General features: G+C 36.2%; 1 protein-coding gene across 2 annotated transcripts in view; it reads left to right on the top strand.

Moving 5' to 3' along the window:
- tmeff2a (transmembrane protein with EGF-like and two follistatin-like domains 2a) overlaps window positions 1–23,596 on the top strand; it is a 69,958-nt gene that overhangs the window by 21,888 nt on the left and 24,474 nt on the right. For both annotated transcript variants that reach the window (XM_051906662.1, XM_051906660.1), the window contains exons 3-4: window positions 9,474–9,603; window positions 16,758–16,784. In XM_051906662.1, coding sequence (XP_051762622.1) covers window positions 9,474–9,603; window positions 16,758–16,784 — 157 coding nt within the window. The remainder of the gene's footprint in view (window positions 1–9,473; window positions 9,604–16,757; window positions 16,785–23,596) is intronic.

Raw genomic sequence — 23,596 nt, 5'->3', positions numbered from 1 at the left:
ACATGCTGGCATGACATTACATTTTGCAACAACAACAAAAATCTATAAGTTCCAAACATCATTAGAGTGATTTAATGATGACCATTTTCATTTGAACCCTTTGGTAAACTAATGGAGTCATCCAAAACTAGCTGAATGTGGGACCGGAATGACTTGAATACAGCACTAGAGTGACATTTTGGTGGTGCAGGAGTCACTAGACTGCCGTTTTCTTATGGGAGTGTGTTGTCTTAACATGTCAGCAACTGTACAGTAGTTTTCAGTGCTGTAAGCGCTTCCTCTTACAGAAGTGTAGACGCAATATGCAGTCAGTCTTATCACCACACCGATCGCTTCTGCTGTTCACTGTGTCTGACTTTAATTGCCTGTCTTGGTTCAGTCTAGCCCTACTGCTTGAGAAGTTTCTTTGTGTAGGCTAAGGCAGTACAAGCGGTGCCTAGCATAGATGGATTGACTTGTCAGAAAGAGAACAGCTGATTTGTGCCTCTGAATAGATGAATAGATCAACTAATAGATGGACTGAGTGATGCAGGAATGAATGGCTGGATTGGGGGAAAAAACTGATGGATGGGTGAAAAACAAGGGATTAATGGGCTGCCACTTGCTCGCTCTAATACTCACTCTAATAATGCTGCAACACTTTTCTGTTGGCTTCCTGCCTGTGATTAAGTGTGACATCAATTCTAGGCATAGTGTGAATGAAATGTTAAAACACAGTAGCACAGGTGTCTCTGAGTGATGTTTGTAAGAACTTTTTGGTGTTGTGAAGAAACACAGGCTTCAAAATAAGTAAAAGATAATGAAGGAAATTGGAGCAAAAGCAAGACCTCTGTTAGCCAGAGCACAGCCCCACAGCAGCCCCTGCAGGACAAAACAGGAACTGCAGTACGTCCGATGGAGGTTTAAAAGTCAGAGGAATCAAAACACAATGCATTACAATGAAGGGTTTTAGTTCCTTTGAGGTACAAAGGCAAAATTTAAGATTATTCTATACAAGCAAACCTGCTCACATATACACAAGTTTTGAAACACTTTGAAATCTTGGTGGTAGAGACAAAATGTAGTATAAGAGAGAGTATTTGGACCACTTGTATATAAATTAATGAGAGAAAATGTAATGTAATGAGAGAAAATTTTAAATACATTATTCTAACAATTTTGGCAAACAATAATAGTGATACATTTTATTTATAAAGAGATAAAGTAACAATAAAATGAAAGTACAATAATAGATAAAAGAAAATCAAAACATCAAGCTCAACACAATAGAATAAACAAAATTGATTAAAATGCCCCTATTATGCTATTTAAAAGGTTCATGATTATGTTTTGGAGGTTTACATGCATCCAAAGTAAAAAAAAAAAAAAAACATTTTAATTTTCTCATAATATACACTGCACATCATCTCATTTTTCAAAGAGTCTGAAAACAGTTTGTTCAAAGATTTAGTCTCTCTAAACCCCTCCTTTCCGAGAGTCTGCTCTGCTCTGATTGGTCAGACGGCCAAGTCTATTGTGATTGGTTTACCGTTTATAGTGTGTGTCGGAAACAAAAAGCCTATTACCATATCTGAATTTCAGCTCTGGAGGCTTCCTTAGTGCTTGATACACAGTGATACGAACAGGAACGATAGTGTCAGTTTTTCCGTATAAATTCCAGTGTGAGTCCTCATCCTTTTGAAGTGCATGCAAAGTGGATTTGCAGCGCTGAAAATAGTGTCCTCTCGACTCTTGTCGACAACATGCCTCAGCTACAACTACAGTGTTTGAGGGTGGGTCAAAGTAGACGTTGTTCACAGGCAGCCAATGAAGACCATAGGCTGGCATTATGCACATCTGTTACATTGTTACGTAGGTATATAACAGGAAGTGAGACTGGAATTGCTGTCTCACTTCCTGTTATAGGTCGTTTCGGCAGTTCAGAATTGATTCTTTCTTTAAGGAGACAATAGCTTTATTTGTCATGCACTTTGGTCTCTAAAACATTGGAGACCTTTTAATTCACAAACAGCTACTGTCACAGTTATGTTCAGTTTGTTTTAGTTTTCATGGACATTCAGTTTGTTTTCATTAGTCACATGTCTTCCTTTGTTCAGTTTTCCCGCCACCTTTTAGTTGTCATGGTAATTCATTTGATCATCACAGGTGTTCATTATTCCCTCGTTTACCATGTATTTAAGTTGCTGTCTTTGCACTCTTCAGTTGTCTGGTATTGCTTGTGTTGAATCACACTGTTACGCTTTTGGATGATCTTTGAGTCTTTTAAATAAACCTTGTTAGGTTTTTGTATTCATCTTCATTGGAGCAACCTGTGACAGCTACATTATAGGGGCAATTTAATCCTTATAAATAAGTTTTAAAAGATGAGTTTTTAATAATATCTTGAAGTTGGCAGTAAGATTTCAGACTTCCTCTATTAAAGATAGGAGCTGTACTTGCCTGTTATCTACATAGAAAAAAAATCTGCTTGTGGTGTTACCAAGATGCCAGTTGAGTGAACTAACTTGTCTTAAAGGGACTTAAGAGCCAAAATGTGTAGTGAGTCATTTTGTTTTTGTTGGGTGAAGAAATTTGTCAGCCTCCACCCTAAGTGTTTGTGTATCTGGCCTCTGTTGGGAGTCTCATTGCGTTAGATTGCTTTCGAGCACATGCTGTCTGGCCTTATGGCTGTCACTTACATGTTTCTTTATCTCTGTGGTCTTTCTGCTCCTTCCTATGCCTATCCTTCTCTCACTGTGTCTCTTGTCTTACAGTTTCCTTTTCTCACTTGCTTTGTCTTAACCCTAGAATGCATGATAGTGATGCAAAGTCCGCGAACCGGTTCTTTTCGGACAGTTTGGATCAATGAACCGGTTAAAAAAGCCAATTCATAGGTTCATCATGCTATGATGCCACTATGCATTTCTTTTCTACCAACTCAATGTCATGTTATATCGATGAAACGTTTAAATAAAGTAATTTGTGTCAACGCATATTGAAACATTCAAATAAAAATCTGCATTTATTGCCTTTCATTCACTTAATGGTTTGTGGTCATAGTTTCATAGGATCGCGGATCCTTTATGTCGGACACGACTGACTAATATTGATTAGCCTACATCTTGGATAAGATTTGCAACTACAACACACATATTTATGCACAAACGCAAATATGTTCTAATGTCTAAAGTATATAGAAAGAATAAACTCATTGATTTCACTTTACAACTTATAATCTGTATGTATAATAAACCATAGTAAAATTTATTTACATCTCTTGTCAAGAAGGATTTTCTTCAACCCGGAACTAAAGTTCAATTCAGTTCGATTAGTGAACCGGCTCGACCGTTTACTTCCTATGAACCGGTTTCAACCGGCTCAAAAGAACGATTCGTTCAAGAACCGAACATCACAAATGCATGAACCAAAAAACCTATATGAATGCATAAAGAAAAATGACTTTATGAGAGTGAGTTGTGTTGTTTCCCTGCCATTCCCATGGTCCATGGATAGTAAAGTGTCCACTGGACGTGAACTTCAGAATCATTGCAGAAGTAGTGGGTCATCTGGATATATTTTTTTTGCCTACTGTTTGATGAATACTGTGACATACTACTCATTTCACATACTGCTTTTCACCTACTATAAAGTAGGTTATAAAGTATTCCACTACTATCAAGTTTTTTTGAAGAATTTACGGAATATCAAAAAAATAAATGTGTGCGTTGATAAAATATTTAAAAAATCACATTAAGCTGATTAAGCTACAGTGACCCCCTTTATGCATTCTAGGATTAATAATGTGTCATTGTCAACTACCAACATACCTTGATTTGTATTGATCAATCTAATTATTGCTTTAGTTGAGAATCTGTCATGCTATCCATGTTATTTTTAACATAAGAACGGGTGCAGCCATTTTTAACTTTAATGTCCAAGGCTTAAAGGCACACTATATAAATTTTCACTGTTAGAATCCGCCTATTCGAAACAAAGGCGTAGCTTGATGACGCCGAGTTTGAGCGTGGAATCTTGGGAGATGTTGTCTTCACCTCACAGCCAGTGGAAAAGAATCGGGATGAGACTCGGGCAGAAATCATGTTCATGGATGAGATTATTAATGTTATTGTAGTATGAAGCAGAGCAGGGCCGAGTGCTGTTGGAGCTGAATGAGGCCTCAGGAGTGATTGCTAATGAGAGACGAGCACGACACACAGAGAGCAGCGGAACCTTTATTATGCCGCAGTCGCCACTTCCGCTTCTTCCGGTAAAGCGTATGTGAGGTAACACAGCGCTGTTTTATCATATTAGATACATTTGAGTGTGTTGAAAATTATGTTATAACATTACTCTGTGCGTTCGCTCGGCGACTGCCATGACACACTTGTTGCACACTGCAGTAAGCTAGATCGATATTAGAATCTCATATTAATAAATGCTGGATGGCTTGTGTTGATAAATGGCATGCAATTAATTAAAAAACATATTGGATGACGGAGAAAATGCTGTATTACTGTTATTAAAAATAAAGCTTCATTTGATTATGCTATGATAGCTACTTGACAAAATAGTGTTTTTCTCTGAGGCATGGTGAAATAATATAATTATAATTATAGAAAATTAGATTCAAACATAAAGACTAAACGTGTTGAGCTATATAATAATAATTCATTTTCTGTCTATAAATGTAACCAAACAGTTGTTCCCTTGCCTAATAAAACATATAATATACAGTAGTCAACATTTGAAGTGGATCAAAACCTTTCATCAAAGTTGTCCTAAAACTTTCTTCTTAGGACAAATTAGTTCTTAGGACAACTTTGATGAACTTTTTTGATCCACTTCAAATGTTGACTACTATATTAAAGCGTCTTTGGTGCTTTTATGGTTTCTACAAAATAAAACCAGAAATCGAGGGTAACGCAGGTATGATGTCACTGATAGGCAACGCACGTACTCGGTCCATGTCTTGGTTAAAAATTGCTTATTTCTCTGGATTTAAACATTCTTGGAAACATTTGGGATAATGTAAGTACACAAGTCAACAAAATATGTAACATTGTTCTAGTGGTTTTTGGATATGTTAATCCAAAAATCCTACAAATTGTGCCTTTAAGGCTTCCACTTCAAGTTATTTTAACTGTACAAAAACTATCCGTTATGCTGCTTGGTGATTCAAACTGCTATTTGTAATATTATTTAAATTTTATTATCAAAATCATAAACACACTGTTTTGTAGTATAAATAGTATTCCCGCTTACTGGTTATTCTTCTAGTTATTTATCTATAATGGCTAAAGAATCAGAACAGAAGTCTCACATATTCAAAGGAAATAGCTTACTTCTGCGTTGAAACCTAAGGTGGATAAGAAGGAAGATGGATAGCCAGTATATTTTGGTTTACATCACATTTGTGAACCATGATTTGCTACTTGCTCGTTAGTTGCAGGTGGTATTTATAATTAAGTGACTGGGACATTCTCATTCTAGAGTCTCATTCTGATTGGACAAAAATCTGTGTAGTGCAGGATGAGTTATCATTATTTTTAGTCCATATTTGTTTCATTCTGTTTCGGTCCATGAAGCTTTTATGCAAGAACACCTGTGTGAATGGCCCGTTGGACTGCTGTGTAGTTTGGGTAATTCAGTTGTCTGCAAACAAAAAAAGGGGCTTGTTTAATGCTATTAATTATCACAACTAACTGTAAAAAGATCAAAAAAAATTTCTGCAGTGGAATAGGACAGGAATATATGTGTGTAATATCTATCAACATGCTTTTCAGCTTTTTCAAGGTCCTTTCATTCATCATAATTCTATTCTATTCTATTCAATCCTACTCCTCTGAACTGTAAGTGAAAAGCTGTTTTTAGTTGTAGCTGAAGTGTCTGTCTGCTCTTTTAACTGATAGTATGTCAGAGACTCATTACTTGCATTCAATTTATTTCAATTAACTTTTCTATCATAATCACCAGTTATTTTTCCTCAAAGATGAAGCGCTAATGCACTCCCTCCCCTCAAGGGGTAAAGTTAAAAGGACTGAACTGCTGGGGCTCGGCAAAACAGGCATTTCTTGGGGCATGCTGGGGGCTGCCTGGGGCGGGCCAGCCTTTCTCACTATTGCATCATGCCAGGCCAAAAAAGATTGATTGAACACTTGAAGCTGTAGAAATGCCAAGAAAGGAAAAGGTTTAAAAGCTGGTAATATCCATTTCACTCTCTCTGTTCCTCCTCCTCCTCTCATTCTTTCTGTGTTTATTTTGAGATCATCTCAATGCTATGCTCTTCTGAGATTTCACTCTGTTTTTCTATTCTGGTGACTCGGTTGCGTTTTACTGTCACTCAGTCTTTTCTAACACTCTCCGTCTCAGGTGTGCTAATAGTGGAATATTTTTATCAAAGAGAACTCAAGTCGCATTCGACCTTAGTTGAATGAGAAAAAAATTTGTTGGAAAAAAAAATATCTGTCACTGCTCAAGGGCATTAGATCAAAGATTGGCCCTTGCATTGTTCAAACCTACAACTTTTTGGTTATTGACCCAGACCTTTAACCACTACGGCATACCAACCCCTATATATGAATGTTTAGTCATATCAATCCATCCGTCAGTTCATATACTGTATAACATTTTACAATGACTAATTACAGTCCTTGAATTTCCAGCAGCAGTGTTTGAGTCACTCCACTTGTCTGTGCATTAGGGGTGGGAATTTTTCAGTAACTCTTTCTGAAAATTACAACGGTACAGCAGTAGGCAGCAAGTTTATGAGCTATTGAGTTATGAGTTATTAAATCATTAATTAAATTGATTAGTTTAAAATGGCGAGTGAGTGAGTGAGTCACTGAATTATGTACTCGACCGACAAAATCACTGATTCATTCTGGAATGAAATACAGTGTGTTGTGGGTTGTTTTTGCTTTGACTTTGACCAATAAAAATACTAATGTTGTGTCAATGTTGTATCTAAAAATTAAAACCCTTTCTACTCCAGATGCAAGCGATGATTCAAAAGTAAACAAAACCCATTATAATCAGTGATAATGATCAGTCTTTTGCAATGCAACAAGTCACCAACAGTAAACGGATGACCCATTCTGTTTCTGGTGTCCTCCACACTTCTGTCACAAAGGTCAAATTGATTTGGATCGTTTGCTTTGACGCGTCCAGATAGTAAACAGTAGGGCTGGGACAATACAACGATGCATCGAGAATCGAGAAATGATTCTGGATCGATTCTGATATTTTCCGCATGCATCGCGATTCTCTCTCGAATCGATTCTGAGCTTAGTTTTCAACAGCAGATTGCACTGCATGCTGTAGAAACAGCTTTACTCTGCTTCCTTCCAATTCCTTACACACTCCACTTGAACCTTCTATAAAATATTCATTTATAAAGTTTGAAAAGGTTGAAGTGAATTACAAGGGTGTTTGCAGCAAGCTGTTTACATTAATCTCATGTCATAAAAGCATTCTGAGGTGCAAGTACATTCTCAGACTCACCCGAATGCATGAGCACTCTTCTTCGTGAGCATTTGAGTATGCGGTTAAAAACTAGCTTAGAGCGCTATCTGCTATTAAAAATTAAGCTCAAAATCTTTTGCGATGTATTTGGGAAATATCAGAATCGATCCACGAATCGCAATACATCGATATATTGTCCCAGCCCTAGTAAACAGCTTCAGGAGCCGTTCACACAGAACTTATTTGGGCATTCCACTATGCTATAGTTTTCTATTGATTTTCTATGCAAACATGTGCTAGACGGACACATTTGACAGCTGTTTCACACCTTTTGCAAATATGTGGCGCACAAGTAAAAAGACGTTAAAAAATGTATCTGTAGACTTAGCATTGTTTTCCTTCCACCTCCCTTCTTCTTGTGTTTCTAAAATTAACTGTTAAATTCTATATATGGCAAAAAACCTGTATAATCATATCATCCTTTTTGCTGTATTCCACTCATTTCAGTTCATACAGTTCAATTCATCCAGTTTTTCCTTCTATTTTACCCCCCTCTCTCTGGATCTCTTGCCAGTGTTGGCTCAGAGCTCTCTCTTCCTGCATAATATTGCTTCTCGGCCGATAAAACAGCAAGTACAAATCCCGCTCCAGAATCGATGGGCACAGTTATTCCTGTGACCCCTGCCAACCAGCTGGCTTCCAGCCACACAGTCCCTCAGCCAACATGTGAGCTGACAGACCACTGCAGCCCTGCACTCTACCTGCCTCCCCAGGGGCCAGACAGACCCTGCCTGCTGGACCAGACACAGTGTGTCTCTGTGTGTCCAGGTGCATATGTGTGTGTGGTGTGGTCAGATTCTTCCAAAATACCTGCGTGAGTTTGGAACAGCTTCATTTTCAGGCCACCCAGTGATTTTAAACTGTCTGCTTCTCATGAAGTCAAACTTTTATTGGGTTTTAAAGAGATTCACTGGAATATTTGAGAAGCTTTTTGGTGCACTGATCTTTTGTCTTTCTTTTTAAATTATTTTGTTTGTCATAATTCTGGGGATGCACCGATAATAAAATTATGTCTGATACAGATTTAAATTAAATTTAAATGTAACAAATAATTAGATGATTAATTATGTTGGCCAATATTTCATTTTTTTTTTTTTTTTTTTACATTGACGTGAAATTAATCTTTTTTGTTGTTGTTGTTATTACTGTCAGATAAATATAAGTCTGCAATAGCATTATCACTAAATAATTTTTTTTCCCTTGCTTAATTTTTTTTTTTTTTTTTTAGAAAACATTTTTGCCTAGATTGTGCAAAAACATAAATTTCATCTTGAAAATTATAACCTGAAACCATAAATTTGCAAATGTTTCACAGCATTTTGTGATATATTCCTCCCTGGTGTTTTCTTACATTAATCTTCTTTTTTTCCACTGCTTTGGGAACGTGGGCAGTGTAGTTGGCAGGCTGTATTTCGACCCTTCTGAGCTCTTTATTCACATTCAGATCACACAATTCTTATTCTCTGCTGTGAGCTCATCTAAAACTCCCAAAATAAAGCGGTGCTAAAACATCACAATTAAGCTGTGAGAGATATGTAGGTCAGTGTCATGCTTAATTATTATTCTTGCGTAATATAATACATGTTCTTAAAGAAAGACTCCTTTGTTCCCATTTCATGCTATGCTTACATAAAATATGAATTTTATTTTATTATATTTTTTTAAAACTACTCATTGTAAAAAATAATATACAGTACGTTTCAATGACTTTTTAATTATTTAATTAATAATAATTATTTTTTATTATATTTATAAAAGTATATATTTATTCAAATATATATATAAATATATAAAAAATTTAGTATAGTTATTTATACTAATAACATAATCAGATAGTTGTAATACTATAAACTTGTAATATATAATTGTGTTTATCCAAATGTTCTTTGTTACTAATTGATTTTGGTCCTATGTTTTCTAAATCTCATTTTTCTCATATATTTTCTAATGCTCAAAATCCCTCCTTTTTTCAGTGCAACAACGATTATGTTCCTGTATGCGGCTCCAACAATGAAAACTATGAAAACGAGTGTTTTCTGCGGAGAGATGCCTGCAAACAGCAGACCGAGATCCTGGTGGTCTCTGAAGGATCCTGCCCAGCCGGTACGTTCAGTCGTGGGTTTGGTGTGTATGTCTCTTAAAGGTTAATCCACAGCCTAACCATTTGCCATTAAAATGTGTAACTGTGAGTTGAAGTTATCAGATTGAGCAGAAATTCAGTTTATTCATCCCTGTGGTCTGAAACAGACAGAGAGTCATATCTGTGTTGTTAAAGGGTTAGTTCACCCAAAAATGAAAATTCTGTCATTAATTACTCACCCTCATGTTGTTCCACACATATAAGACCTTCGTTCATCTTCAGAACACAAATAAAGATATTTTTGATAAAAATCCGATGGCTCAGTGAAGCCTGCATTTCCAGCAAGACAATTAACACTTTCAATGCCCAGAAAGCTGCTAAAGACAGATTACAGATTACGAGAATACTTTTTGTGTGCCAAAAAAACAAAATAACGACTTTATTCAACAATATCTAGTGAAGGGCGATTTCAAAACACTGCTTCATGAAGATTCAAAGCTTTACGGATCTTTTGTTTCGAATCAGTGGTCCGGAGCGCATATCAAACTGCCAAAGTCACGCCCCCCAGTGGTGAACCATTGAAATTTCAAAACACTTATGAAGTAACGAAGCCTCGTTTACTGAAATCATGTGACTTTGGCAGTTTTATATGCGCTTCGAACCACTGATTTGAAACAAAAGATTCATAAACCTTCGAAGCTTCATGAACCAATGTTTTGAAATCGCCCATCACTAGACATTGTTGAATAAAGTCGTTATACTTCAGTCAGACAATACCCATAATACCTTTAACAGGCTAGAGATGTGTATTACTGCTTTGTGTTAAGTTTTGCTATGTTATAGTGAGCTGCATTCAGAGCTTTTTAAGGCATGAATGTTAGAAATGATTTCAGATAAACATCCCCCTGTTCCCTTTTATATTATGTTCATGATTATGAATGAGCATTGCATGTTTAAGCCAAATCAAAAAACCAAATGATACGAGCAAAAGTGTGCTCTGTGGTCAGTTAAATGGTATATTGCAGAAAGTAAAGCAGATGTTTGGTGCTCTGGGAGTTGCTGAGTCAGACTCCATTAAACAGTGCCTAAACACAGTGAAACCTCTAAAAATGATCTCTAGGGAGGGAAGAGAGTGTGGGAGGCGAGTATTTGTGCTTATGGAGCATCCAGAGAATAAAATGTTCTCTTCTCGCCATGTGTGCCTGTTTGTGTGTATACAGGTAAAGTCATAATTCAATCCCAGCAGGATGTTGGTTCTCATCTATTCTTGAATATGCAAGCATGTACTTGTCTGTAGGTACTCTGGAAGGTAAAAGCTAATTTACTGAAACAAGCTGCAGAAAACAAGAGTCTTTGTCTCTGTGATGCTTGAATGGCACCACTGAATCATCTCTCTGTTTGGCTGTCTGTCTCTGAACACTTTCCTGTCATCATTTGCTTTTATTTCACGCTTTACGTTCATGCATTGAGTGTACATCAGACAAGTCCAGTTTAAGTACCTCATGGATAAAACTCAAAAACAAATCTAAAATGCTCAAGGGCATCTTGTTTACTTCTAAAGTGTCTCAGAAAACTGGAGTTTTTGAATATCTTTCAATGGTTTGATTCCATGAACCTCACAAATCTGGCAAATAGTTCTTCCTAAGTGCCTGTAACAGCTAGCTTGGTACTTTGTAAATATTTCTTAATTTCCTTGGCTATTGAATAATCTAATTAACTACATGTATTATATATAGGTCGGCGTTTAATTGCTTAAATTATTTATCTTTAAAAAAAGTTATATACATTGCAAGATACATTTCCATTTAAAATTTGTGGTTGGTATGTCTCTTATGCTCACCAAGGCTGCATTTCTTTGTGTAAAAACAGTAATATTGTGAAAAAGAATTTAAATTAACTGTTTTTTTTTTTGTTTTTTTTTGTTTTTTTTGCAGAGAACAATTTATTTGAAATATAATTCTTTTATAATATTATAAATGTCTTGACTGCCACGTTTTATCAATTTATTGCTGAATAATTTTTTTTTTTTTGCTAGTATGTATATGTAACAGTAGTGTGTGTATATATATATATATATATATATATATCAGTCTTACTAATCTTGATTTTAAAGTATAGTTGAACAACTCTAGCCAAACTATAAAACAATGTCAATAGAGTATTTCACCACAAATTCATATATTATAGAAAGAAGGATCTCAGATCAGCAGACTCAGGTGTGTCAGTTTGTTAGGAATGTATATAGCTTATAATCCAAACCTCTTGGCCAACAGACATTCTCAACAGACCTATGAAATTCCTTACTAATTTCATTCTGACTATGTTCAATTCAAATTTAATAGTACAATTTTACACACATCATTATGCCGAGGATTAAATTATGTGGTTGAACAAAAAATGTAATTTTCCTGAAACCTTGCTGAGTGATTTCTGTCTAAAAAGAACTTTATGTTAGACCAAAAGAATATACCCGCAGCCCGATGAGATTTTCACACTTTCAGCCCTGAGGGCGTTGAGGAAAGAGACAGAGAAATGGACTGCCTCACAGTTCTGATGCTTGTACCAGCTCATCTAACTCTTTGACACTGATTTCCTCTCCACTAATTCTCTGGCAAATGATCCAGCAGCTGACAGATGACCTACGGAGATAAGTGAAGTGTATCACACTCTGCTATTTTCTTTATTTCTCCAAGGCTGGTTGCAACTTGGATCCTCTGTCTTCATTCATACATCAATATCATAACTGAAAGTGAGCACCTTCATGCACCAGGAAATAGAACATTGATTGTAATAACCGGAGAAGTATTAAAGGCGTCATATCACATCATATTAAATTTTTATAGTTTGTCATATTTTAGTTTGTCATATTTTCCTCTATTTCTCTGACTCTTAGGAATAAATGCTGCTCTGCCTTTAAGAAATGTTATTGGCATGTAAACATGGACAGTCATGTGTTAAAGCATTCATCTGTCACAGTTTTTGTACAGTAAATTCAAGTAGGTTTTTGAGTTATAAAAGTTACACTATGAAAATTGATGTTTACAAGTCAGACTACAATTGCTTAATGATTACACTGCTTTATGGAGGTGTATTCATATATATATATATATATATATATATATATATATATATATATATGTATGTATGTATGTATGTATGTATCCACTACCGATCAAAAGTTTGGGGTCAGTAAGATTTTTTTAATGTTTTTGAAAGAAGTTTTCAGATTTGGGCCTTTGCTTGGTGCTCTCCATGGTGCTGAATACCATTCCGCATGTGTTGAATGGTGTTGAATGGCATCAAAAAGCCATTGTGCTTGTCAGTTACAATCCTTCAATTCAGACTAGTCTAGTGTGAGCATTAAAATTTTAGGTAATATTTAAAGTCTACGAGTTACTGTAGCATTGTCACTAAATCTAGCTGTAATGTCATTCACCAACAGTCACTTCCAATACTGTTGAGTGAAATCCTGTTATTCCCTTGTCCCACTAAGTAATTTCACCTTCATTACTGTGTCAAACCTCTCCTCCATCACACTTGGCTACTAAAATTTGACTGTAGCTTAGTTTCCCAAAATGAGTCCTTGCTGTGCTCCACTGAAACTTTCAGAAGGCTAAATGTGCCAAATATTGAGAAAGTATCACAGAGGTGAGTATATGCTTCTCTCTTTTTTCTGGCATGATAAGTGGGCTATTTACCTCGCAAATGGTAGCGAGTTCACCGCTGTGCTGCTGTAAGATCAGTGTGAATAATGCACTGATTAAGGAGACGGGCCAGTGCTTATATTGAGTTTTCAGTGCGTCACAGGGCAGCTAGCCATTAGCTTAGTGGTGTGTGACTAGAAAGGAGAAGGCATGTCATTTTCTACATTAGAAATGGAGGTTAAGATAGCCTTTCTGTGCAATCGCATTCTATGTAGTGCTAAAGTAGCTTTCTACATGCAGGGAGTATGGTTCATATTCCAAGAAATGTCTGTTTCTTTCTCAAAACATTCACATAAACAGCTCAGCAGGCATTTGTTTTATCAATAATTCTTTGTACCTGGTACCGATGTTACTTGATGCACATGTCGGTCAAGCATGCTGTTCTTGAAATAGTTAATTGTGTGTTGTAACAGCGGCCGTGGCATGTTAAATCACAGCTGCATTTGTCTCTGCTGACAGAGACCATCTGCCTCTGAGCCACAAGCTCAAGTTCGCTCAACCTGTGGCATCGTGGGAGCCCGAGGAAAAGTGCAAAGTCACCTCATCACACATTCTTCCTGATAAATGACAAAGGCAGAGGAGATGCATAACCTGCTGATACTTCTGAATGAGAAACAAAGGTCTCTTACACTTAATAAGACTCCTGCCATTGTTTCGTGCCCGCAGACTCAGCAGAGTCCAGTCTCACAGGAAGAAGTGTGCCGAGAAACAGGCTGTTCGTTTCGCTTTACTCTTTCAGCCTCACTGTGAAATAGTCTTTTTGATGTACTAGGGAACTTCATGATTTTTTGAGGTTGTTGAAAGTTTTCCGCTTTTTGACCCAATGCTTCAGGACAGATTCTTTGGTTCTGTTTAATACATTTATATGTTTTTGCCTTTTAGGTCTTCAGTTTTTATTAGGAATGTTGAATTGAACACAAGGATGGAAAATTATAATTGATTATTTATTTTTATGCATTACACTTCTTTAGTTGTTTAGTTTTGGATCAATTTAACCCTACAAAGCCATATCATATTTAAAACATTCTAATATTTATTTAGAGATACTTATGAAAAAAATAAAACATGATCATCAAATATATTTATATTAATTAAGATATATAGGGTGGGAATTGATGTTATACATATTTTATATGAAGCCTGCTGTCTTTGTTATAATGAAAATCAATGAGATTTTAATAATGTTCTTGCTACCATATTATTAATTATTAATAATAAATACTTGTACATAGTTTGTCTAAATTTTTAATAGACAGTTTGATTACAAAACTGTTGATCACATAACTATTATTTTTATGTCAGGCTTTACGGAGTTAATATTAATCATAATTTCTAATTTTATACATTTTTCCCTTTTATACACATGTGAAATATACAGGTGAAAATATTTTGACAAGTTTAGACATATTCTTTATATTAAAGCCAAAGCTGAGCGTTTCATGTCCAGATGGCCAGTGAGCATCTCTCAGATGGTCAAAGACAGATTGTGTGCGACATGTCTCTGATTCAAGAATGTAACTGTGAGGCAATTAGAAAAACTGACAGCAAATAAACCAGTTTGAACTTCTGTGTGTGAGAGTCTGGTTCCATAGGTGAAGAAAAAAAATTATCACTGGGCACAAGGTTGTCAGATTTTTTATATTAAAATTGATGTGCATTGTACAGATGAAAAAATCTTAGAATATAATGTTTTAAAAATCTGAAGGAAAAATAGACCATTTTATTTTTTCTGAGGATGTTATTTATGCTTGATCTAACACAGTCCTACACATGTAAATTGTAGAGTGCGTGTGTGTGTGTTTTAAGATGCATATGCATGGTTTTATCTCGCTATCCTTCCCTCATTTTCACTTGAGTGTCTTTTTGTACTTTTATATCCAGGTACAAAAGTAATGATCCAAGCATCATTTACATTATGATACTTGATTTTAGAATCACAAATAATGTGGCAATAAATCCAAGATGCCCTGGATCCTGTTGTTGTTATGCACAAAGGGTGGGCAGAAGGGTTATAGTTTTAATGGTTTAAGTTGAAACATTGAATCTAAATCAGACTGCGGTGAATCTAAGTGTGTGTGCATTTGTTATATCTCCCTCTTGTATCATTTGTGCAGCCCACTTCTGCCTACAGAAGCCAAATGGGTCACATATTCACCTTTGATCCTCCCACAGTTACACAAAATTATATCTCTACTGTATATTGGGATAGTATGCCCAGACCCAGAGACCCAGATGTGCAATAATGTACATAGTTTATCCATTCACCCATCCATTTTCCAAATTGCTTGTCCTACGTAAGGTCATTGGGGATGCTTGAGCCCATCCCAGAGTCTCTGGCTGTAGCAGGGAAACATCCTGGTCGTATGGCCAGTCCAGCTCATGTACAGGGCTAAGACTTTATTTCAACCTTTTAGTTTATTGCAGTTCATTTAAAGACCCCCTGTGGTGAAAATCAAGTTTTTAATGTTTATTTGTTCATGTGGTGTTTTTAATATGCTTTAAGACAAACCATGTGCAAATTCTTGTGTCAGCACCATTGCCGAGTATTTTCTTCTTAAAACTGCAGTGAAAAAAAGACGTCACAAACTACCTTGTAACCAGTCACGTCAACGTGCCGGTGGGCTTTAGCATATCATTAACAGCGAACTAGCAGGGGAGTCTCGAGAAAAGCCAGGTTGTCCTGGTATTTTTTTCTGTTGATATGAAAAATCATGTAGATTTAGCAATATGTGATGTATATTTCGATGTTATGATGAACTATATGCCTTTCTTGACCGGAATTCTGAGTTGTTCAAAGCATTTGTATGGATACTGATTGTTAGAAGGCAGCTGTCTGACTCTGAGATGACAAACAGGAACATGGTTTGTGTAACTTTAGCAACACATTATTAGCTGTTTGATAACATAGTCAAGCAAAAGGCTAATCATATTAATTACCATTATGTGTCCGACGTTGTAAAAAGCGATACCATTGTGCAGCGTTTACCTCAGTAAGTTGACCGAGTGGATCTCTGAGCTCGTGCGATTGAGTGGAGGCGGAGCTAATTTGCTTATTCATTGATCAGCGTATATTAAATGAGGCAAGGGTGTAGAGTTACATTCAAGCTATTTTAAGGCATGAAGACATTTTTTTCACAGGAAAAAATGTTTAAATATGTCATTTTTGTAATCTGATGAGTTTTAAGGGATACAATTATTGACTACAACTTTAAACAACTTTAAATATTGACTTTAAATATTGCTGTATTGTGACAGATTAATGTTTTAAACTACAAATGTTCATGTGGTCTCTCAGTTAACAAAGCCTTAAAAACGGCATGCATAATAATGATAAAGAACTAGAAAATGCTTTCTAAATTAGTTTTACATGCAGTAAAACCTGTATAAATTTTGACCCTTATTGGATTCACTAAAATGATGTAAAGACTTTGGAGAAGACATTGATCTAATGATCTGCTTTTTGTGTTTTACAGATGCTGGTTCAGGATCAGGAGATGAAGGTAAGGCAACATTTTTCCCATTTGGACACCTGAATTTGTGTGCATGCTGCTCATTAAATCACTCTGCACTTGTTTACACTTCCCCACAAATGATGCTCATAAACACACACTCACTTCCTCTCAGCCTGTCAGCAGTCATCTGCTCTCCTCCACAAGCCGCCCACTGAAACTGAGATTCAATTACGCCCACTCACGTATTGTTCAGAGAAACAGAATTATTACACTCTTCCCCCAAAGTGCAATGTCTGACTGACAGTAGAACAGTCTGCGGCTCGAGCTGTATATTAGCATCACTTAAAATGTGTCACTCTTCTTTGATTTAATCTCTCGCTCTTCCAGTCAACCCTTTTATTCCTCTCTCTTGACCGAACAGGCCACATACACTAATTGAGTACTGTAACATCCCCCCTGCATACTGCTGCCTATTGTGGTCTTATTTTGCCAGCCATTTCCTGTTTGCTAGATGCGGTCTGTGCTTTTTGCAAATAGCTGCGGCTTGGTTGGTATATGTGTCATTTGGACAGGGACTATTTTCCCTGAGTAGGTTAGGTGCATTTATATTTCACAGTACTTCGTGATTTTAATCTTCTGGAGTTTTTAGAGAAACTGAATCCCGGATAGGATAGGAATGTCTGTGATTGGGGTATATTATTTTTTCACAGTAGTTTCACAATATATTTGGACTTCTGTTGAACACTGTAACTAAAGCTAAATTTCTTGTTGTGGTCCCTGTTCTATCTTCATTATAAAATGAATCCTTTTTGCAAATTTTTTTGGTAAAATAATAGTTAGTGGGTCAAATTCTGATTATTGACATCGATTGTGTCAGAACATCAACTGTACTAGCAGCATCAGGTATGAGATTCTCACACTAATTTTTACCTTAAAGGGGTCATGAATTGAGAAATCAACTTAACCTTGAGCTTTTGATATATTAGAGGTCATTGTACTATAAGAATATTGTGTAAGTTTTAGAACTGAAAACTTCCTTGTTAGTCCAATAAAAGCTTTATTAACACCAGGCCCAGTGAACGACAGATCCTGGAATGTGTCTATCTATGATATAGATAGGTGAAACGCCGCCTCCGCAGAAGGCTACTTCATCATTGCAACGTTAGCCCCGGCCACTGGCATGTTCGTGAGATGAGGAGGAAAGAATAGCCATACAGGACAAAAATAACATTACCTTTCAAAGGATCCTAATGCTAGGAATATAGTTATTTAATTTCAACAATGTGAATGTCTCAGTTGAGCATTATTTATTTGTATTTGCGATTTCACTGTGGATTCTTTGGTAAATCAATCACATTTCGGCACTTTGCAAACAGACTTGTACTATATGGACTCAACAGTAATGCGACAACATGTAAGTAACTGTGTTAATTCTGATCTGATATGTAATGTTTCATGTACAGTCAGATGTTCTTTGTCTATGTGTCAGTAAATCAAACCAGTGACTAAATGGTCAACTTCACATTGTTTCTCTTAATAAGATGAAGAGAATCTGTTAATTAAGCGGTGATTAAATTATATAAAGAAAGTGATCAAAGAATGCTTCCTTTGCAATCGCTGGAGCTGTCAATCAAACAGCACAAGTTTAGTGACTGAGTTCTGGACATGTGCCAAAACTCCCATTTTATTTAATGAATCTCTTAGTTACAATGCGTTTATACTGTTAGTTACAATGAAAGCATTCATTAGTGTGCAGAAATTAAGTTGCAATGATGAGATGACTGCTTTCATGCGCTTAACAACATGTCTGTGAATAGCTACAGTACATGCTCATCACTGCAACTTTTCATGCCAATATCTAAATATAATGGCATAGATCTAAATGTAATTCAACACTTTTCATGATAAGTTAACTTTGAGAGCTGTAACAGTAAAAACGTGCTAAAAGTTTTCGAGAGAGTAATACTTAGCTATTTCAAATGGAAAGTTGTTAGCCAATCACAGCAGTGGGCGTTTACACTAAAGTCTCACAGCAGACACCCCTTAAAACAGAGCGTTCAAATCAGAGGGCTCAAATCAGGGTAGGAAAAATGCCTTTTATTTCTAAATTATAACCATTTTTGATGTAAAAAGCATACTAACATTATGTGCACCCCAGGAAACATTATAAAACAATGCAATTCATGATCCCTTTATAACCCCTTTATAATTTATAATTATAACATTATAATTTCATATATACAGTACTATTCAAAAGTTTGGTGTCAGTAAGATTTTTTTTTAATAGTTTTGAAAGACGTCTCTTATGCTCACTATAGGCCAGATATACTAACAGCTTGCGCCAGCACAAACCCTCTTTTGGCATTAAAAAACTACTGTAAGGATTTACTAAAGACACATAGTGAAAAATTAGCGCTGAAAGGCATGGAAATAGTTATTTTTGCAGCTGACCTTATTGCATATGCATTTGTAGGATTTTCCCTTTCAGAGGCAAAATTTATGGGAGGAGAGTATTTAAATGAATCATGCAAGGTGATTTACTATGGTTTGCTCTAGTCAATTTACTGGTATTTGCGCCATTATTTAATGGCCAAAAAAAGCATGTCTTAAACCAGACGCTAATTTGCTCTGCTCTTGGTAGATTGCGTTAGTCATTATGGAAATGATCCAGCTGCATCTGTGTTCTTTAATTTGCACGTCGTCACTAGGTCATGCGCAGAACTTTTCCACTCCCATTGGCGCTTTTTTTGGAATTGCGCTCTGACGCTAATTTGCCCTGTTTAGTAAATCTAGCCCCAAGACTACATTTATTTGTTAAAAATAGCAAGATAATGTTCTCTTCAACACTCTAATAGTGAGTAAAAAAGAGAATTCAATATTTTCTAGATAATACTGTAATAGTTAACGTTGGCTTCAGTTCAGTAACAATATAAAAGCCAATTATTTTGCAAACAGCATGTTATCTTTATAATATTGCACTTAATTTCTTACACAGTATAAATGGGTATTCATAGCTATTATATTTGGTACAAAAGTTTTTTTGACAAAAGTTTGTAAAGTCCTGGTTTAGAAAACTTTACAGGAAACTCCTGCTGAATAGTGCTTATGAAGGACTTAATTCATCATGAACTTCTCATTTACCAAGTATGCCAACCTGGAATGTGTAGATATTTGTTAAACAAATGCCTTTGTGTTAGTAGATGACAATAAATAGCTCTCTGCAGACCAGGAAAATAGATACAATGTAGTGAACGTGGAGAAGACAAGACGATGAGGGGAGAGGAGAAAATATGGATAGAGAGACAAAAGAAGAGTGATAAGAGACCGGAGAACGTGCACATCGATAAAATGAGTGGAGAAAGGAAAGGAGAAGGGAAGAGAAATGGAAGGCTGATAAAGAGAAAGATAAGTAAAGAGGAGGAAGAGAAAGATGAGGGCGATAAAGGCTGGGGTAAGAGAAGGGAGAAATGATTGCAGTTTGTGGATGGAACAGAAAGAGAGTGAGAGAGAAGGGCATTATGGTAAGCACAGCACCAACGGTGTGATAAAAATCAAATGTATTTCAATGGCTGCAGATAAATCATATGGATTGCCTACTGGGCCTGGAGGTTTCTGGTCACTTACAGCAAAGCAGAGAGAGAAGCTTCTCAGGCTGTTTGAGCTCCCTGGGCTCCATGAGTGTGACAGGCTACATGCAGAATAACACTTTTTACACTCGTATAGAGAAATAGATGATTATTATGGTTGATGGCAAGAGATTATTATGCTGTTTGCTGATTATCAAACATTTCTTAGTCATCAAGTTATTTATATATAACGATTCCCATCACCAGGTCATCAGTAGCACATGTCATTGGATTTCAAAGAGTACTGTAATACCTGGGAAATACACAGATATACCCCCAAAAACACACCAGATAAAATATGTACGTAATTAAAAATATTTGCACACAAAAAAAACAAATATTTGCACACAAAATTACATTACATGAATACACAGATAGTTTTGAATGGTCATCAGTGGAAAAAGATGCTGTTTAAAATCAGATGGTGCAGTTATAGCATCTAGCAGCAGGGGCTAATGGGCTCATGCCAACCAGCCAAACATTGACCCCTTGTTTAAAACATTAAATGGTATTTTTGTTGTTGTTTAATTGCATTTAATTGCAGTCCTAATGTTTTAAGACAGTCCTGGAAAAATACTGGATGAATCACCTGAGAATTGCCTCATTAGATCTCAGTAAGTTAATTTACTGAGCGCTAGTTTTCTCCTTTTGGGTTCTCCTGACGGAACTAACTACTAAACAATTCTATCTACTTTTTTATTTTTATATATTTAATTATTTTTTCTTGCTTTTAATTCAAGAAGCAAATATCTTTGTTTCATCTCTGTAAAGCAAGAAAAGCCTGATTTTATTCAATGATTAATCGCTGTATCACTCCGGCTGTCAAAACTGCAGCAGTACGGCTCCACCAGCACTTCATTATTTCTAATTACTTCCAAATGAAATCCATTTACTGTGTATCCAGGGCTCTGCTTCAAGGATCCATTATGTATTTAATTTTGGTAGATTTTCTATAATCAATACAGACAATACAGTCACAGGAGGCAGTCTTTAAGGGAGTTGGTTTGTGTGCTTTGGGTTTTCGTTGTGTATTTATTTAGTCTTTGCAGCTGCGGTCGACCGCGTTTGAACTTTCACATAAAAATGGTTGTTAAGTCGTGCCTTAAAATGTTCTAAAACACTCCGCAGCTTTTACCGGAGGGAAATTAATGACCTCACGTTCCTGAGGTGACGACAGTCAGCTGCACAGCCGTCTCCGGGTGAGGACCTTCCTCAGTCACCGTGGTATCACCATGGTAACAAGCTTAGAGGAATGAGAAAGAGAATAATCTAATCTCCCCATTTCAGCTGCTGCGATAAAGACGGGCGCAGTGCCGTCTGGAATGGGAGGTGAAGACTAAGGAAAAGTGTCTGGCTGTGCTCTGAGTTTGTGTGCTTAACATTCAAGCTGAGTGTGAACATGTGCACTGTTTCTGTACTGCAGTCCTTACTGAGTTAGACATAGTGTTTATCAGTATCTGGCATTGCGGCTAGAAAAGGCTTTTAAAACACCACAACGGATATAATTTATAGGTTCATCTGATAAAAAAAAGCCCTATTGAAAAGCTCTCGGACTGGAATATCTTGTCCATAACCTAGCTTCAATGTTTTATCTTGGATTATTGAGTTTATATACTGTATATATTTTTGAACAAACAGCTTTCCTAAGTTCAAAATCACTTTCATAGGTTGGTGCTTACTGCTTGTTTTTTTGCCTGCAGTGAGTAGCGGAACGTTTGGAGAGAGTGTGTATTCCTGACAAATTATTCTAATAAAAATATATTCAAATCGCCAAAATGTCAAAAAGACAAGCATATTTTCATTTTTCAAATGTGTGAGTAAAGCTGATGGTGTTTCTGATTTAAATAGAGATCCCTAGAAAATGGAACTGCACCCCTGGTCAATTCTGCTAATGCTAATCAGGGGTGTGTTTCCCAAAAGCATTGTTGGCCAACTATGGTCGCAAGTTCCATTGAACTCTATAGGCAACGACGGAACTTGCGATGATAGTTGGCTTTGGGAAACGTACCCCAGGATAGCAGACGCAAGCAACGGGAGTTAGATCAGTCAGAAATTGATGTAATGGTAGAGGTAACATCATCATCGGTGAGAGAGAATATCACTGATCAACTGAATAATATTTGGTCTCAACGTAGCTGTATACATGACAAAATAATACAGCAGGCTGTGGTTAAGGACGTGCAGAAACCTGTGAATGATGCTCTTATAATTGTGCCATCACCGTTTAGTCATGTCATTTACAATGTCATTGTATGTGTCGGTCACAGTGCCTATTGATTTCTGTTTTTGATCCAGCAAATTACAAATAAGCACTGATTGAAACCTATTTTGAAACAATAACTGAAGGATGGTACATTTAATGTAACTGTTAATCTGACTGAGTAAAATTACTCAGTCCCCACACTCTCTAAATACTGTGTAGGAAAAGGTAAAACCAAAATACTCAAAATGGCCCCTTATAGCTCTGGCCAGTGACCAAATCACAATATGTGACACAATGCATGAAAGCTTGGCACATAATCGTTTAAAATATATAAAGCTACATTATATTAACTAACAAAACATAAGGAGGACAGATATTCAGTTTTAAACAGATATTGTAATGGATTGCTTATGTGGACAGGTTTTTGAAGAATGTTTCCCCTACCCTCAGGCAGCGCTACATTTGTTTTGAGCTTTCATAGCAAAGAAGTTGGCTAACAGCAGGTACGGTATGAACTCTCTGTTATTTTATTCCTCTCAGATTTCATAAAGTGCAAAAAAAATTCTTTTGCTGTTTGTTCAGTTAAAGGGATAGTTCACCCAAAAATGAAAATTCTGTTATCATTTACTCCCCCTCATACATTTCTTTGTTCTGGTTTACACAAAGGAAGATATTTGAAAGAATGTTTGTAACCAAGCAGATCTCGCCCCCCATTGACTACCATAGTATTTTTTGCCTACTATGGTAGTCAATGGGGGGCGAGATCTGCTTGATTACAAACATTCTTTCAAATATCTTCCTTTGTGTACAGCAGAACAAAGAAATTTATACAGGTTTGTATAACAACAACTTGAGGGGGAGTAAATGATGACAGAATTTTCATTTTTGGGTGAACTATCCTTTTAAATTGGTTAAACTGAAGCTAACTGGATACATTTATTGATTTTTTTTTTTTTTTTTTTTTTTGTCACACCTTAATTTAATCGTGGGCCATCCACTTAAATTCTTTTAAAATTGTAGTTTACCTTGTT

This window comes from Ctenopharyngodon idella, chromosome 9 (genome assembly GCF_019924925.1).
Source record: "Ctenopharyngodon idella isolate HZGC_01 chromosome 9, HZGC01, whole genome shotgun sequence".
NCBI lineage: Eukaryota > Metazoa > Chordata > Actinopteri > Cypriniformes > Xenocyprididae > Ctenopharyngodon > Ctenopharyngodon idella.
Note: the sequence above shows the minus strand (reverse complement) of the source record. Positions and strands in the feature narration are given on the sequence as shown.